Source organism: Lutjanus erythropterus, chromosome 12 (assembly GCF_056507025.1).
Source record: "Lutjanus erythropterus isolate fLutEry1 chromosome 12, fLutEry1.hap2, whole genome shotgun sequence".
Classification (NCBI taxonomy): domain Eukaryota; kingdom Metazoa; phylum Chordata; class Actinopteri; order Lutjaniformes; family Lutjanidae; genus Lutjanus; species Lutjanus erythropterus.
In genome coordinates, this window is record NC_139328.1 from 20,672,102 (window position 1) to 20,688,752 (window position 16,651).

General features: G+C 37.0%; 2 protein-coding genes across 2 annotated transcripts; both read left to right on the plus strand.

Moving 5' to 3' along the window:
- The first annotated feature begins 718 nt into the window (after positions 1-718).
- Positions 719-4,139, plus strand: apoda.1 (apolipoprotein Da, duplicate 1). Its single transcript, XM_084732256.1, has 5 exons — positions 719-855; positions 1,099-1,237; positions 2,435-2,556; positions 2,672-2,757; positions 3,713-4,139. The coding sequence occupies exons 2-5, from the start codon at positions 1,121-1,123 to the stop codon at positions 3,946-3,948; spliced, it is 561 nt and encodes a 186-aa protein (XP_084588382.1). The 5' UTR covers positions 719-855; positions 1,099-1,120; the 3' UTR covers positions 3,949-4,139.
- A 789-nt stretch (positions 4,140-4,928) lies between these two features.
- Positions 4,929-12,347, plus strand: LOC146317932 (COP9 signalosome complex subunit 9). Its single transcript, XM_084732262.1, has 3 exons — positions 4,929-5,144; positions 6,362-6,434; positions 11,718-12,347. The coding sequence occupies exons 1-3, from the start codon at positions 5,049-5,051 to the stop codon at positions 11,753-11,755; spliced, it is 207 nt and encodes a 68-aa protein (XP_084588388.1). The 5' UTR covers positions 4,929-5,048; the 3' UTR covers positions 11,756-12,347.
- Positions 12,348-16,651: the final 4,304 nt, after the last annotated feature.

Consider the following 16,651-nt stretch of genomic DNA (forward strand, 5'->3'; position numbering starts at 1 on the left):
CTTAAAATGCTGTACATATCATATTTATTAGTCAATAACAGACCATTTTTAAAGTCGTAATTTTCCTTTTTTTAATATTGCGATAAATATCGTGTTGTGAACTTTGTGGTTTTATCATACCTTGAGTTTTTAGTATCGTTGCATCCCAATTGTCAAGATATTTCACTCTGAACCGTAGATGTGGTGGTGCTACAGAGGATCAGTGGAGAACATCAACCTTTGCACCAGTTTCCCTGTCGATCCAGCCACTTCAAACCACAAATGTGAACCTCATGGTGGCTCTACACTAGAGATCATTGTATCACCTAAAGTCATTAAGATTTGTTGCCTGGTTACCACGGATAATTTCATGTTAATCTACTCAATAGTTGTAGAGATTTCAGTCTGGACCAAAGTAGTGGCGCAACGTACTGATATAACCATCCTTAGAGTCATATGGCTGGGGGCTTCGGAGGTAAAATGATATGAACATTACAAAACATTGGTTAAATCAAATTAATTTTGTCAACCCCTTTGTGTATCCAAGACCAAGTATGACCTTTTCTTTCTTATGTTTCAAAATAACGTGCCAAAAAAGCGAGTCACCGAGGGTCAGATATAAAAAAAACATCCACATTCCTTCCAAACAGAGGCAGGAGGAGAACATCCAGATTGTTTTATAACATTTCGTCCCCCATGACTCCACTTTGCTAATAGTTTACTTCATGTCAGAAATAAAGCTGCTCCACACAAAGACGCCCATTGATGACACAAAGACAGAGCGCTGCAACGTCTCGCAGAGAGCAACGTCTCTAATTCAAATACCAGGATCTATCTGAGGGAGAGAACGTATATCTGAACCAGCAGGACACAGAGGTAAGAAAAGATATATGATGATATATATGAATGACGATAAATAGTTAGAGGGAAGGAAAAAGGCTATTCATGTTTAAAGAAATGTAAAAAATGCTTGTCAATTGCATTTAAAATTATTACTTTTTGTTACTACCTCTGCTTATATATACTTGTTTTTAAACCTATACATTTATTGCTCTTGATCTGCAACCTTCCATTTAGTGACCAATTTGTATGTTTTTGTATGTCGATAAACTTTTGAAGGTAACACAGGCCCATCTCCACCATGAAGTTATCTTTGGTTGTGGTTTTTGTATTCATCATCCCGCTCGTCAGGGCTCAGGTGCCCCACTGGGGACCGTGTCCAGAGCCAGCTGTTCAACCGGCCTTCAACCTCAAACAGGTACGAGTTACTTTGCACAGAATATAACAAATAAATTGTCAAACTGATGCCAGGTGGGGTCCTGTGATGGTGGGTGGATATCAGTATGTGTTGGGACCAACACAGCTGTTTTTTTCTCTCCAGTGCCATTAAAAAAAAAAATCAATAATAAATGAATACTGTTCATTATTTCATCAGATTTGTTTTCAGAAATGTGAGCAGTGTGATACTTGATTTGATTTTTATGCCATAGTGAGTTGCCACTAATAATTAAGTTTCTCATTATCATCAGTAAAGCATTTAGCATTTATAAGCAGTATATAAACATGTAACAACAACAACAACAACAACAACAACAATAATAATAATCATCAAGTAGTACTGAGCCTGTACATAGTGAGAGAAATAAGAAATAAGTTCATATATAAGTTTGTGTGTATGTGTCTATATTTATATCTTCACTGCCATAAGTAGTCATAAGAAGTAGGAATATTGATTGATTAGCTAACTGTAACTGGATTTCTGTGTAGCTAACATTAGCAGTTGCTCTGTGTGGCTAAAGTTAGGGGTTGTCCTGTAGCTAATGTTAGCCGTTCGTCTGTTAACATCAGTGGTTGATCTGTGTAGCTAACATTAATGACTGATCTGTGTAGCTAATGTTAGCGGTTGGTCTGTATAGCTAACATTAGTGGTTGGTCTGTGAAGCTAGTGTTAGCAGTTGTTCTTACCTGTGAAAGTTTGTTTACATTAGATTTCAAATCCATGGATGATGCCAGTATTTTCAGAACTGTCACTGTGCTGGGATGTTCTTCCTCTTTTCTGATATAAAGACGAAACAATGGTGAAATTTCCACCCAGTGATGCATGTTGTTTTTTTTCCACTAGAGGCCATGATAATGAACTGACTGTATGATAAGGTGTATTGTTCTTTATGTTAAAATATATTTTAAAAGTGTAATCCTGCTATTGATCATGTCTTTTTTTCTGTAATGGATTAACTTTTTGATTCCTAATTACAAAATCCAGTTATAAGTAATCCATTACTCCTCAAGCCTGATCAAGTAAATGTCCTTGGTTTCTTTCCCACACTGGTACAGACTTGCTAGAACATCTGCCGCACATTTTTCTGAATCCACTAAAGTATGTAGATTTATTCATACTCTCCACTGATGGTGCTCTGAATTGTCTTTGAACTCGTGTGTGTTTTTGCCCCCACAGTTCATGGGGAGATGGTTTGAAATTGCCAAACTGCCGGCGCAGTTTGAGAAGGGACGTTGCATTGAAACCAATTTCACTTTGACGACAGACAACTCCATTCGAGTGGTCAGCTCTGAAATACTGTGAGTTTAATCTGCAATTTCTTTGTGCAAATGTAGAGTCTGGAGATAATATTTGCATGGTTTGTATTTCCCTTAATTCAACATGAAATTTAACTGTCTGTCTGGAATGAAACAGAAAAGGAGAGCTGAGGAAAATCGAAGGGACTGGAGTCATCGAGGATCTGAAGAATCCCGCCAAACTGGGAATAAGTTATTCCTATGGTGAGCGAAACATTTGATACATTCTCAGAGGTGGCAAAAAAACACACATTTTTTACTCTAATAAAAATACAGATGCTTGTGTAAAAGAGGTAGTACCGATTCAACTTGTCGACTCCAGTAAAAGTGATAAAGTACAGGCTCTGAAATGTACTCAGAATATAAAAGTAAAATGTCACCTTCTGAAGGTCATTTCTACCACCTGTTTCCCTATAAATTTACCTGAGCCTCATTTTTTCTCTGCAGTTGAGTCTCCCTCTCCTCCTGTTTCATCTTGTTTTGTTTTAAACATCATTAGCTTCATGTTATGTCTTTTACTCTTGTCTTTTACATCATTTCATCTTGTTTTGTCTTTAATGTCATTTTTGTCTTCTTACATCTTTTATGTCCTTGTTTTTGTCATGTCTTTAAGTCTTTATTATCTTGCTTTGTCTTTAATATAGTTTTCACCTTGTTCCATCATTTACATTTTCCATTTTGTTATGTCCTTGTTGTGTTCTTTTTGTCTTGTTACGTCTGTCCCTGCGTATGATATGCACTGATGGATACACCAGCGAATCATCTTTTTTGTGTGTGATTGTCTCATCAACTCAGATTGAAATCAGCCTTGAAGTTGGGAAGCTGTTGTGCAATGACACAAAATAAAAATAATCAGTATTTCCCCTAAAATTTATTAAAACTAACAAGACGGACAGATAATTGTGTCAAAATGTAGGGAGTAAAAGTAAAAAGTTGTCAAGTACAGATATTTGAAAGTACAGTAACAAAGTATTTGTATAGAGTTACTTCCCACCTCTGTCCATTTTTGGGACTAACTGCCAGTTATGTGTTGGTTTTGGGACTTAAGCTTTTATCAGCCTCATATCAGACAAAATACTTTCTCTTCCTGTGTGAGATTAGGACAAAATGTGTTAGATTATCTGATTTTAATCTTGTTTTATGGTCCTGACCACCACAGTGCTGCCCTACTCCCCGTACTGGATCATGTCCACTGACTATGTGAACTTTGCCTTGGTGTACTCCTGCACGGACATCCTGAGGCTCTTCCACGTCGACTTTGCCTGGATCCTGGGCCGAACACGATCACTGCCTGACGCCACCGTAGAGAGGGCCAAAGAGACCTTCCTCAAGAACAACATCGACGTGAGCAGGATGATCGCCAGCAGGCAGCAAGGCTGCGACAAATATCTCTGAACATCAGTAGAGATGCAACGCAAGATGGTGCTGTGGCCAACAGCAGAGAGAAGATGATCTGTCATCTGAAAAGTATTTGATTTATAGTGATTGTGACCAGGAGGGTAGATTTAAATCAGTTACTCAGTTTGATTATGTGTGGAGGTTTTCTGTCTTTTCAAGCCAATAAAAATGTTTACAGCACGAAATAACTTCACACCTATATTGTTCATAATAGTAGTAGTTGGATGTGAATGCTAACTCATTTTATCCATCTTTTTATTAAATACACCATCACTGACGTGTAATATTACAAGCTGAGAGTAACATTCAACACAATTTTAGCCATGTAAGCAGTTAATTTAATCATAATGAGCAATGTTTGCTGTTCCTTTTGTTGCATAAATATAAAAGAATGATATTGGAATCGAATGTTATTAATTAAATGTCATGGTTATAACTGGAGACATGAAACATCTAATTAGAATTAATTAAAGTTAATTAAAGTCACTTGATGTGATCTTTGATTCTGTTGCTGCCTCTTTTTTGATGAAAACAAACTGTGTGAGCATCAGTATCCAGTCCGGTTTTCTTCTTCATCTTTTTTTTAAATAGTATAATATTAGCAGGAATATGTAGTATAGTTGTGCATAGTAGATTTAAAGGTCCAGTGTTTTTATATTTAACAAATCACAGTGAAAAAGAGAAACAAACAAACAAAAAAACAGCAAAAACAAACGAACAGATATACAGATCTATATAAAATTTGAGTATAATGACTGTAATTTTTGTGCCCTGCATGGCAGTAATCTCCAAATGCTCAAATCCCTATTAAACAAGCAAAAAATAAAATACTTTAAATCAATGATTATTCGTTGAAATTTGACAACTTCTGGACTGTGAAAATGTTAATACGGTTGTATATTAATTTATAAGTTATGACACGATTTCATCCATGAACCTCACATCTAAACCTGCTGCGGAACCTTTGTGTCCCGACAAGACTTTTACGTCGGATTTATTTTCACCCGGCACCACATTAGCTTGGCCGTGTAGCATCTGTGGGTAATAATTTCATAAATTAAAATAAATAATAAAACCCTCGTGGTTTTGGTTCACCGATGCCACTAAAGGATCAGTCAAACTCGACGGTGATGAAGCCAGCAGTGGATGAGATGTTTCCTGAAGGAGCTGGACCCTACGTGGATCTGGACGAGGTCTGTTTGCTAACGTTAACTAGCTGGTTAGCTAACTCTAGATACGTTACGTACATAATCGATTAACTAACGTTGGTTAGCTGCAACAGCCACCTTTGTACCTTTGTTAATAACCCTTTACAGCGTAATACCTTCATATTTAAGTTGTCGTTTAACTGCTAAAAGCTACGAATAATAGCGAATAATTCCGCTTTGTTTTAACGTTAGCTTGTTCCTTTTCTTGACAGACACTTGTAAACTTAGACTAGATGGCTAGTAAAGTTAAATTAATTGGCAATAGTTGAATGGAACTAAGTACATTTATTGGAGTATTTTACGTCAATACAGTTTTGAAGCACTTTACATGAGTGTTTCTGTTTTTTGTTACTTTATACTTCTACTCCATTACATTTATTTGGTAGCTGTAGATACTTTGCAGATTTAGATTATAAAGTATGAATTAAATAATACACACTGTCATAGTTTAAGCTGCCTGGTAGTATTTAAAATAATTCACATTAGCCCCACCTTTGCCAGCTGCAATATTTAACTGATGTATACATTGATGCATCAATTTAGACTCATATTCAAGTTATATAATATATTTCTTTTTCAAATGGGCCATTCTGCATAAAGAGTACTTTTGGTCCTCTGGTGTTAAGTACTTATTTAAGTAGGATTTTAAATTCAGGACTTATACAGAGTAATTTTACACTATTGTATGGCTACTTTTACATAAGTATCTATGAACCACTGTTTATTTGTGGGTAGACCAAAGTAAGCCACATACTATCTAGCTCTAAGATGTATCACGTTTTTGATGATTTTCATACATGATGTTATTATTAGATAGTAGTAATAATAATACATACACTGACCTAGAACCAGTTACCAACACAACCAGCACAACCAGGTCATTAGAGTGGCCAAAACAGCGATTCTGTGACCCTTTAATATCATGGTTTAATGTAAACTAACCCAGAAAATATATGGTCACATATCTCAACATACAAATGGTAAATATATTATCTCTCTAATCTACTTCATTTTACAACAGAGCAAACTAACAATTCTGAGCACAAAATCTTCACAGATTTATGTTAGACCACAACTAAATTATAATGTGATATTTATCTAAACATTTTGTTAATAATAGAGTGCCTGGTTGTCCAGCATGTAAGCTAGTGGCTGTGTTTCTGGGTTAAATTCCACTGAGCTGCATGTTTGTTCTCTGACAGGCTGGGGGAAGCACAGGACTGCTGATGGACCTGGCTGCCAATGAAAAGGCTGTTCATTCAGACTTCTTCAATGGTAAAGATTTTTTCATATACATACAACTTACCATGCCTCAACGTTTGCACCAGACAAACTGAAATTGTCAGCAGCAAAACGACTTGAAGCCCTCATAAAATATTGAAGAAATACAGATTTATTGTTATTATGCACTGAATTAGTCCATGGTATCTGTAGATATGGTATGTACCACTGGCCTTACCTATACAGTAATGTATTTAAATCAAAATGCACTTCTTTCAAATAGAAACAGGGCAGTGTATGTACTATGTCCTTGTCTATGATTCATTAAAAAAAAAAAAAGATACACACAAAGCTAAATCGAGTTAATATTAGCAAAGCTACAGTTACAGTTTATCTTTTGACATATGTATTTGTATGTGAAATAAAAGAATATTTCCTCAAGCCAACTATTAAAAGTATTGTTAGCCAAAAGCACAAAATATACCGCCACACCAACAGTACTAAGTAATGGGTAGCAATACACAGGGCAACATTTAGAGCAGTCTCCAAAGATATTTTTTACTGAAATGCTGTCGACTGGGTGTGTACCCAGCCTTTCAACAATTCTTCATGTGCCTGGAGATGAAACAGCTTATTACTCCGGTTATTGTCCTCATCTGGAAGGAGTTAGAAGCCAGTAGTTGCTACTGCTCATGCTGTGACTTGCCTCGGTTTGACTCTTCCTTGCAGTTAAATTTACCATCAGTGAGTGCTCTATTCTTCGGGAACATGCAGTCTTGTCATATAATTAGCAGGGTTGGCAGTGCCACCATTGGATGTTCTGGATACTAGAATTGCTTTTTGGAGTCCTCCTTTTTCTGCAGAATTAGCATTTCCAAACTTTGGGTTTCAGGCTGCTCGGCAGATTGTAAACAATGGAGTCTGGCATTATTGTTTGGGTTGAAATTTTTCTCAGGAAGTGGATGCCTTGAAGTAGATATCTAATTGAAGGGAGAGGATGTGTCAAATACACAAATCCACAAACCTCGGCATATGAACAAAAGAGTGAAACACCACAGAGATTATAGTTAGATAGCTGTATTTCTGACTTTTATATTGACACTAAACCTCCTTTACTCTGGACAGAAAACCCACTGATATCTAGCTTTTGCTTTCAACAGCAAGGGATACAATTGACATTCATTTGTGGGTCGGATGACTGCAGTGGTCATGGCTATTTATCAGCTCCAGCTCCAATTTTCAGTAATAGAAACATGACACCCAGGTGGACATGCTACTTTTCAACACTTTTCCAATGGAGGCAATAAAGGCTTTTCGCCTCCATCAGTAACTTCTGCGACCCTTTTGCTCCTTTTCTAATCCATGCATGTGTACTGGCTTTACTTGTCAGTCCAGCGGTACAGGGATTTTCAAAAGGGCTACTCTGTGTATTTAACTGAGGATGCAGTTGAGTTTAGCGGCCATGAAATGGTGGCACATTTTGAATTCTTCAGAATAAAAGTCTTTAAAGGCTTTTACTAGAAAGCACAAAAATCAGGAAAATATTGTTTTTCCTTAGTTGTACCTTAACATGACTCCCATACAGCTGAAAACAACCATGAAACAGTAAAATAAAGCTGAAACCTGACAGTACAAACAGCAACAATGGAGAAAGACAAAACTTAAAACCACAGAGTTTCAGTTAGAAGCTACAAAAGTACTGAGAGCTGAACACATTTAATCTCTGCTCTCCTGCACAGATATGAGTTGAGTCTTGGCTTTCTGACATCAGTAAAAAAAAACAAAAGCAGAAAGGCAGAGTAGACTGCCTCAACAGCCTCTTCAATTTAATTTAATTTAATTTGATTTAGCTGTGTCTAAGAAACCTGCATGTATATGCAAATTTGGGTGTAAAAACGATGTGTGAAAGGTGTCGATTAATCTTTGCACCTCCAGGCGGAGCCTTACACCACCTTTTGGCTGTAATGATTCTCTTACAGTATTTCACAAATAGATGTATCAATGCAAATTAATGTTGCTACTGAAGTAATATGAAGGGAAGTGAGGAGGAGTTTGCCATCTTTAAATTGTCAGTCAGGGCAGGTTGAATCTATTAGAACATGATGTTGTTTCACCTCTGGGCGTCAGAGCGCTGTCGGTTCCACAGCAGGAAATCTCTTTACTGGCCCCCCAAAACATTCCTTGTGCCCCCGCCTGCCTTTTACAAACTGTGTTTTATAATGTAGTGTGATCTCTGTCCTGAGGCGCAGCTACATCAAACAGCCGTGACTTCTTGCCATATGTGACACAGATTCCACGCAGACGTCTCAGCAGGAACTCAGTGGATGTGCTGTGTACGCGGCTCATTTAGGGTGGCAGCCTTTATTCCAACAGAAATGTGTACCACTCAACTGTCTCCAGGCTTACTGAAAGCAGCTCCCAATCCCCTGGCCTACATTGTTAAAGGGATTTTAAAGGTTCATTCATTTAAACAATCAGTGACACGCCGGCTCAGTTCTTTCACAGTCACAAAAGTAAAACTGCTATGCTAATTGGTGTCATTTCACAATGCTGAGGAAAAAATAGGCTACAGCATATCTGTGGAAAAGTAAATCAGGCTAAGTGTGATGTAATTGTTTAGGTCTGGTGATAATGTTTTTAAGTTATTTTTTTACAAAGCTTTTACTTATTCAACTGATTGCAACTCCGGCATAATTGTTAATGCAAGTACAACATGAATCAATCTCTTAAGAAACGTAACATTTGTGTTGTGTCAGGTGTCATGTTTAAAACACAGCATGAACACCACAAAACACATTCTTGATCATCGTTAATTTGCTTGCATGGTTTAGTGTATAGTTAAAATTGGATATTATCTTTTTTCCGCATTGGTGCTCAGGGGTTGCTTTACCAAATATGCTGACAGCATGTTGAAGAGCTAGTCATCTGCTCCATGTTGTGTTGACATACAGAGTGACCACACGATCAGCAAAATGACAGACAATGAGAAAGACTGATGTAGTCTCTGTTGACGCTCATATTTATTCATTGGTCCTTTTTAGTTAACCAGGCAAGTTGGACATCTGAAGATTTTATATTTAATGTGGGTTGACAAGAGTGCAGATGCCCCTAACTGGACATATTGTATGGTCTGTTGCTGTGGTCCCCTAGTTCCAGTCAAAATGCTTCCAACTTTATGGCAACAGTTTGAGATTTGTTTTCTTAGTTTGGTGTAGACTGACCTCTAGTACATCCAACACATTTGAGATGAATTGGGCCAGATATGCTGGTATCAACATATATGTTACCTGAAAGAAGCTTATTTTTCCACTGTACAACATCCTGCTGGTCACAGTTCTTTAAAAACTAATTTAAGGGATTCTCATTGAACACGTTTGTTTATGTCATTTATTGATAGAAAAAGATATTGGCAAATAAATTAAAATCTTTGCAATCGGTATTTGCCTCGAAAATCCACTATCAGTCAGGCTAAAGCTGTTATAAAAGCATATTAATGATTTGGAATGAGATATTCAACAGTCACATTTGTACATGTGATGAGCAGTTTACAACATGACAGAAGGAATTTTGTCACCTGAGCAAACTTGTCTTTCATCGTAGGTAATGTGTTTTTGTTATTTGTGAAGGCTTTAATTAGAGCCAAAATGTTGTTTTTCTGTCATGTGCTGTCTGATTTCTATGTTCTGTGTGTGTGATGACACCTTTTAAAACAGCAGTCTGTGCACAGAGAGGACCTTTGGATAACAGACTCAACTTCTTGTGCTGTCTGTACACAATGTACTGTATGTAGACTAAAGGCTTTCTGTCTACACAGTACAATACACTACAGCATGCACAATGTTACTCTATTTAAGTTTACATAAATCTTTCCTTTTATTAAACTTTTACCAATAGTTCATCTACATACATGGACGTTTTGGTCCCTGCCTTCGTTAGTGTGTGATAACTGATTTCTCATTCAATTAATTTTTGAAGCAAAAATGCCAAATATACTCTAGTTTCTGTTTGCTGCCTTTTTGTCTTATGTGAGATCCTAAAGATGAAGAAAGTAGAGATATGTGATCATAAATTGTTTTGGTTTTGGTCTTCTGATCAAACAAAACAGGCCATTTTGAAGACATGACATTGGTCTTTTGATAATCATTTTTCATAATTTTCTGTTTTATAAATCAAACACGTCATTGAAGAGAAGGGCAGATTAATTTATAATGAAAATCACCAGTTGCAGTCCTAGTTTTTTACCTTATCAGGATAACACTCTGGCTGCAAATAATGACTGTTTTCATTAACGATTAATGTGCTGATTATTACCTCAAGCAATTAATTCATTGTTGTGCCTAAAAAATGTCAGGAAATTTAGAAAAATGGTTTTAATTTCCTGTAGCCCAAGGTAGAAAATGGCTAAAATTCTGATTCAAATATTAAAACAACCCACAGTAATGTGGCACTACGTTGTGTTTTTGTCAACTTACATGAGAAGATTTGCTGATATTATGTGTGGAAAAGTTACAACCCAGTCAGTCCTCACTGACTCTTTGTTGCACTTTCCCCTGAACAACAGCGTCTATCTCGGCAGTGAGAGCTGAGTAGATCCTGCTGTTTACTGATGGTGGAAAAAAGTCACAGATCTCAATGATGTACAATGTGCATTTCTGGTTGATGACCATTTAAACTACAACGCAAAGCTCAGGACTATTTTCTGTGTTTTAATATACTGGGAATGATTTTAAATTGACAGGTGCTCCTGGGTGTCATAGTGAAATATAGAACAGGCATTATGGGGTCTAGAGGGTTAAATAAAAATCATACTGTTTGCAGTTTCCTTATTATGTTTACACAGTTTGGTAAATCCAGAAAGTTGCATTTCTATTCATCTTAAAGAAAACATACACTATACTATACAAAAACTGTATTTAAAAATTTACAAATCTCCATTGGTTACATCTGGCAGTTGTGGTGGCATTGCAGTAGGTGCTTCACCATCTTTTGCCAGGTGGAAATCTGCACTGACTGCACTGTTCTAGTTTTCCTTTAAGCTGGATCTCAGTGTAAAATGTGAGCAAGCTGCAGAAACGGAGGATGTGGCACATGCATGTTCATACAGTTTTCCTGCTGACCTCTGACCTCACAAAATGTCAGACCCACAGGAAAGACTTTCTGCATTCCCAGATCCTTTTGCTTTTATCACCCTGCAGCCCTCTAACCCTGCCGCCTATAACGCTGCTTTATGAGAAAATGTCTGGCTGGCAAAAAACATTTGAAATACAGCCAGTGCCTCATTGTCCTGCTGTTATGTAACTTTAGTGTAATACTTGTGTTTTTGTTTTCCCTCCACAGATTTTGAGGATCTGTTCGACGATGATGACATCCAGTGACAGACGTGTCTTCAGAGTAATGATGGATGATATTCACACAGCTCCACACCTTTTTTCCCTTAACATTTTTTTTCTTTTTGTGGAAAGCAAACCAACCATTTACTGTCTAATGACATACAATTTCCTTTCATAGTTGTCCTAGTTTCAGGCTCTTTAAAACATCCTTAAAAAGTCGGCACAGGCTCCAGATGTTGTGAAATTCTTAAGATCCCACAGATTCCTTCAGATATGGTATGTTAAAATTATGAGCTTGTATTGTGCTCATGTCTTTGACTGCTTCCAAACTGGATTGCAGGTTTCAGTGTGCTGGAGAACACCTGTTAGGAGTGTAATTATACATATGATGGGCAGAGGCTCCACATGCTGTTACCCTTAAACATGCTGCAGATGGCACATGATAAATAATGGTCTGTTGAAATGGTTTAAATTATGTGTGATAGTCAGATATGTTATATGTTTTTATCTGCAGTGTGTCATGTTACGTCATGAATTTGTACATATGTGTATAGTAGTGATGCATCCACAGTTGTATTTTTGTGATGGACTGTAAATGTGACACTGGTCAAAAGCCAATAAATTTTATATGTATGAAGCAATGTGTGTCATTCTGGGAATATTTATTCATTCACTTTTTAATAATAATTATCATATTTATTCATTCATTTATTAATGCAGCACTTTTCTACCTGCTCAAAAACATTTAACATAAACTACATGGGTTTTAGAAGGTTTTGAAGACAAAGGTCCTGATGATTGCTGACATACTTTTTTTGTTTACTTTGCATTTAATATTTTAACATCAAAATGTACAAAGTTAGAGCAGCAGATTATTCAATAATATGTTTTGCCACCTATCAGATCATGAATGCATTCCCATGTTCACTGGTATCCTGGTTATTATAATCTGTTTTTTTGGAGCATGCTGTTATGTTAAACCTCCTGGTTTCAGAAATCATGACAGCACAACACAGATGATCAGAAACATGTTCTTTTCTACATGTTCTGTGGGGGTTTGCAGGGATTTTGGATTGGGGGTGGGGGGCAGGGGTGTATTTGTACCCTTGCTTGATTAATGTGGATATAATTTACCAAACCCTTGCAGTACATCTCCTAAATGATGACTCCTATCATTCCCTTACAAAAAAGCACACGAAGTCTGGCTGCCAGGCCTAACTGCAGCCAAGAAGATCATTGTCCAGCAATGTCAATGATGCAGTTTTAATGTGGACTAATTTTATCTTAACTTAAAAGATCTGTTAACATAAAAATGCTTTGTTTAGGTATTCTCCTGTTATTTGGTGGGGTAGAGAGGGGTTTGCAGGGTAGGGATGGGGACTGAGGAATAGGTGGGTTAAATATTCAAATGTAATTACAACCTGTTGTATTGTCTATCATTTGTAGGTGTTGTAATAAAAAATAAGTGCTAAAAAACAGAATACTGTTAGAATTGTGTGTACAAGCATATGAATAACCAGGTTCAAAACTACTGGGCTGCAGGTAAATGCACTCAAGAAAGAGCTGGAGCCAATTTCATCAAGAAACTATCGAAATTAGTCATAATTTTGATTCAGTTCTATTTTATTCAGTTCTATTAGAAATGTAGCACCATATCATACAAATGCAGTTCAGAGTGCTACACATAAAACAACATGAAGCAACAACATGTGCAGAGCAGAGATATCCATGCACACATAGATGTTTATACATATACAGATAAAAGCAAAAAAACTGTAAATGTGCTGTTTACGTAAGAAAATACTGAAAGTAAAAAGGTCTTCAATTTGGTTTTTAAAAACACAGTCTTGAAGCCTAAGATCAGCAGGAAACCTGTTCCACTCTTTGTGCCCGTGAAAAACCATCTCACCGGACTATGAAAGTACTCTGTGCACATGGAGGAGATTTCCACCCTGTGTGCTGTCGGAGCCTGACCTGTGAGTGCTTTGTAAACCAAAAGCAGGATTATAAATTTAATTCTGAACTCAACTGGTAACCAGTGGAGGTTTCAGAGTTATATGTGTGATCTGATTTTCTTGTTCTGGTTCGAGTCCGAGGGCCTGAGCGGCTGAGTTCTGGATGAACTGTAATCTATGGATTGTTGAGTATGGAAGACCCACAAAGAGAGCTGCAATAATCTAGCCTGTTTTGTGATGGCCACACAAAGTAACAGACAGTAATCATAATATTATTCACACACTCACCTCATTACTTTGTTAAGTAGACTAGTTAAATTTAATTGCAGTCAACTAGTGATTGCAGTTTGACACCAAATGCTCTGATGTGCTTCAAACTCGAAGCTACATTTCAATGGAACCACTGCTTCGATGCTTGCTTTGGTGAGGAAAAAAAATCATGTGGCATGACGTCCGAAGCAGCAACTGATTTGTTCCCTTTGTGAATCAGCTGATTGGTTTGCATTACCACATATTGATATTGACAAGTAGAGAAAGGTTTGAATTCTGAGTGTGCTTCCCTGCTATATATACACCCAACACACTGCACAGTTCGTGGGTTGTACAATTGTTGTAACAATCAATCTTGATTATTATTTTTATTTATTTATTTATTTATCACAGTCACACAGCTAAACTTTCACACCAGAAGCTGCCCAGTACGACCACAGTCTTATCTGTAGCTGCTGAGCAGCTCAGCTGGAGCAGTTGGAGTTAAGGGCAAGGGTTCAAGGGCACCTCAGTGGTGGAAATGAGGGAGGGGCAAGCGCTTTACTTTCCCCACCCAGATTTATCCTGCTGGTCAGGGGATTGAACTCACAAGCTCTCTCCTCTAACCTTTAGGCCAACACTGCCAAAAGAACATACATGACACAGTATTTTGTATATGATAAATAAATATAAAAATATATTTTAAAAATGTATGTCTCCTATTTAAAATCCCCCAACAATTGCCCTTTTAATTATGCTGCTACACAGTGTGAATTATTATTCATAATGAAGATAATTATTTAGATGAAATGTCTCAAGAATGTGTATAATGTGTACGTGTGTTACATAACATATATTGATCATGTTGATCTGCCTAATTGCACTGCACTTCTCTGCACTTATATGCCGATGCAAATAATATTTCACCAAAGCTTCGAGCAATGAACCTATTTTCAACACAGTCAACCACACCCCAAACAATTCATGTCTCATTATGTCGGTTAACACTTTATTTTGTTGCTTCTATTCTGAGTACCGTTCTGTTTTGGAGACCTCTTTCATAGGCCTAGTTATTAATTAGTTAAACCTGCCTTGGTTTATATTCTTATAGAAAATATATTGTGATATTTATTCCATCCACACTGCCCTGCCCTTTATGGAGTTGTTTGTTTAAAAAGGTTTGCTATAAGATTATTGAATTATCCTTCCATAGCCAAACCTTTTCTGTTATCAATTGTTTTTATTTAAATAGAGCTAGAACAAACAGTATTGCAACAGTAAACATAATATTAATGCGTAACCACTCCACTATTACCATGAAAGGTCAACCCCCCTATCTCCACCCCTGTGGTACATTTCAGAATGCATAAATTCATAACTTATTTTAGCAAAATGCACTTTAATACATCATAATGGCTTACATGAAATGTATTCAAGTCAGCAGCTGTTTAACATCTGGTGCTGCAGAGGTCCAAGATGCCTGAATAGCTCTGTCTGTAGCCCTGTGTATTCTGTATAATATTTACAGCCAAATCTTAAAACTACAGGATGTATTGCAATTAATTCCGGGAGTATGAAGTGTAGAATATAAAGGCCAGAGGATCAGCCAGCAGTCCGAGCGAATGTGATCAACTCCAATACTGCAGTTCATAAACAACATAAGATGTGGTAACATTTGGAGGAGACCTTTATAAACAGAAACCAATAATATGAAAGAGCCAAGACAGCTTCTGCAAGAAAATATTGTGAGTGCTGTGAGCATCTGCAACCATCAGCCTATAGGCAAACAGGACGCAGAGTGTTGTGTGTCTGTAGATTACATCACCACAGTCCAGAAAAAGTCTGCTTCAAATGTTGTGTACAGAACATGTGACAGACCAGACCAGCTTCTGCATTGCAACATACAGTGTAGTATATTTTATTCTCAGTTTGTGAGTGAGGAATGTAGATTTTATCACTTCCAAAACTGAAGTGTTCGCTGTATAATGAGAGGCTTACTCGATATCAGCACCAATGAGAATGCTGATCTGAAGGTCAATAATATTTCCAGCTTTGGGAAACAGCATATTGGGGTTTTATTACTGTTCAGCACAAGTTGGAGACTGATAAGAGGCTTCTGAAGAGCACAAAATGCAAACTGCAGGTTTTTAAAAGCTCGCCGTACAGAATCAGCAAAACAGAGAACTGTGCCGTCAGCACAGGAATCTCCAATGGTTGTGTACAAGACAATGGTATTAATTACACTCAAACACCAGCAGGACACACAAAGTACTATCTGACTGGGATTTGCAGAATGAATCACAGGCTTCAGGACGGGAGCCAACTGACAGAAGTGTCTGTAACTGCAGGAAATGATCAACTTTATTAAAAATCCTTGAGAATGTCACATCTGTCTAGACATGGCACAAAATGACTTTCAGTCTGTAAAAGAACAGAAATAAAACTCTCTGCAGAATGAAATGCCAATTGTGGAAAGATTAAAGCAGATTATTTATTTAGAATTTAAAATTCTGGATGTGCAGGGCTATGTAGAGATTAGACAAGATTAGGTTATAATTTATATTACAATAAAAGGACAGATTGTATTATTTGAAGTGTATGACGTTCTTATAAATAGCAGAGAAGCAGAGAGGAGTACCAGCACAGACAGTAACTAATGAACTGCTGAGGACAGAGTCAGCAGCATAATATATTTCAGCCACTTAAAAAAAAAGTTTAATCCAAAAAATTCAATATC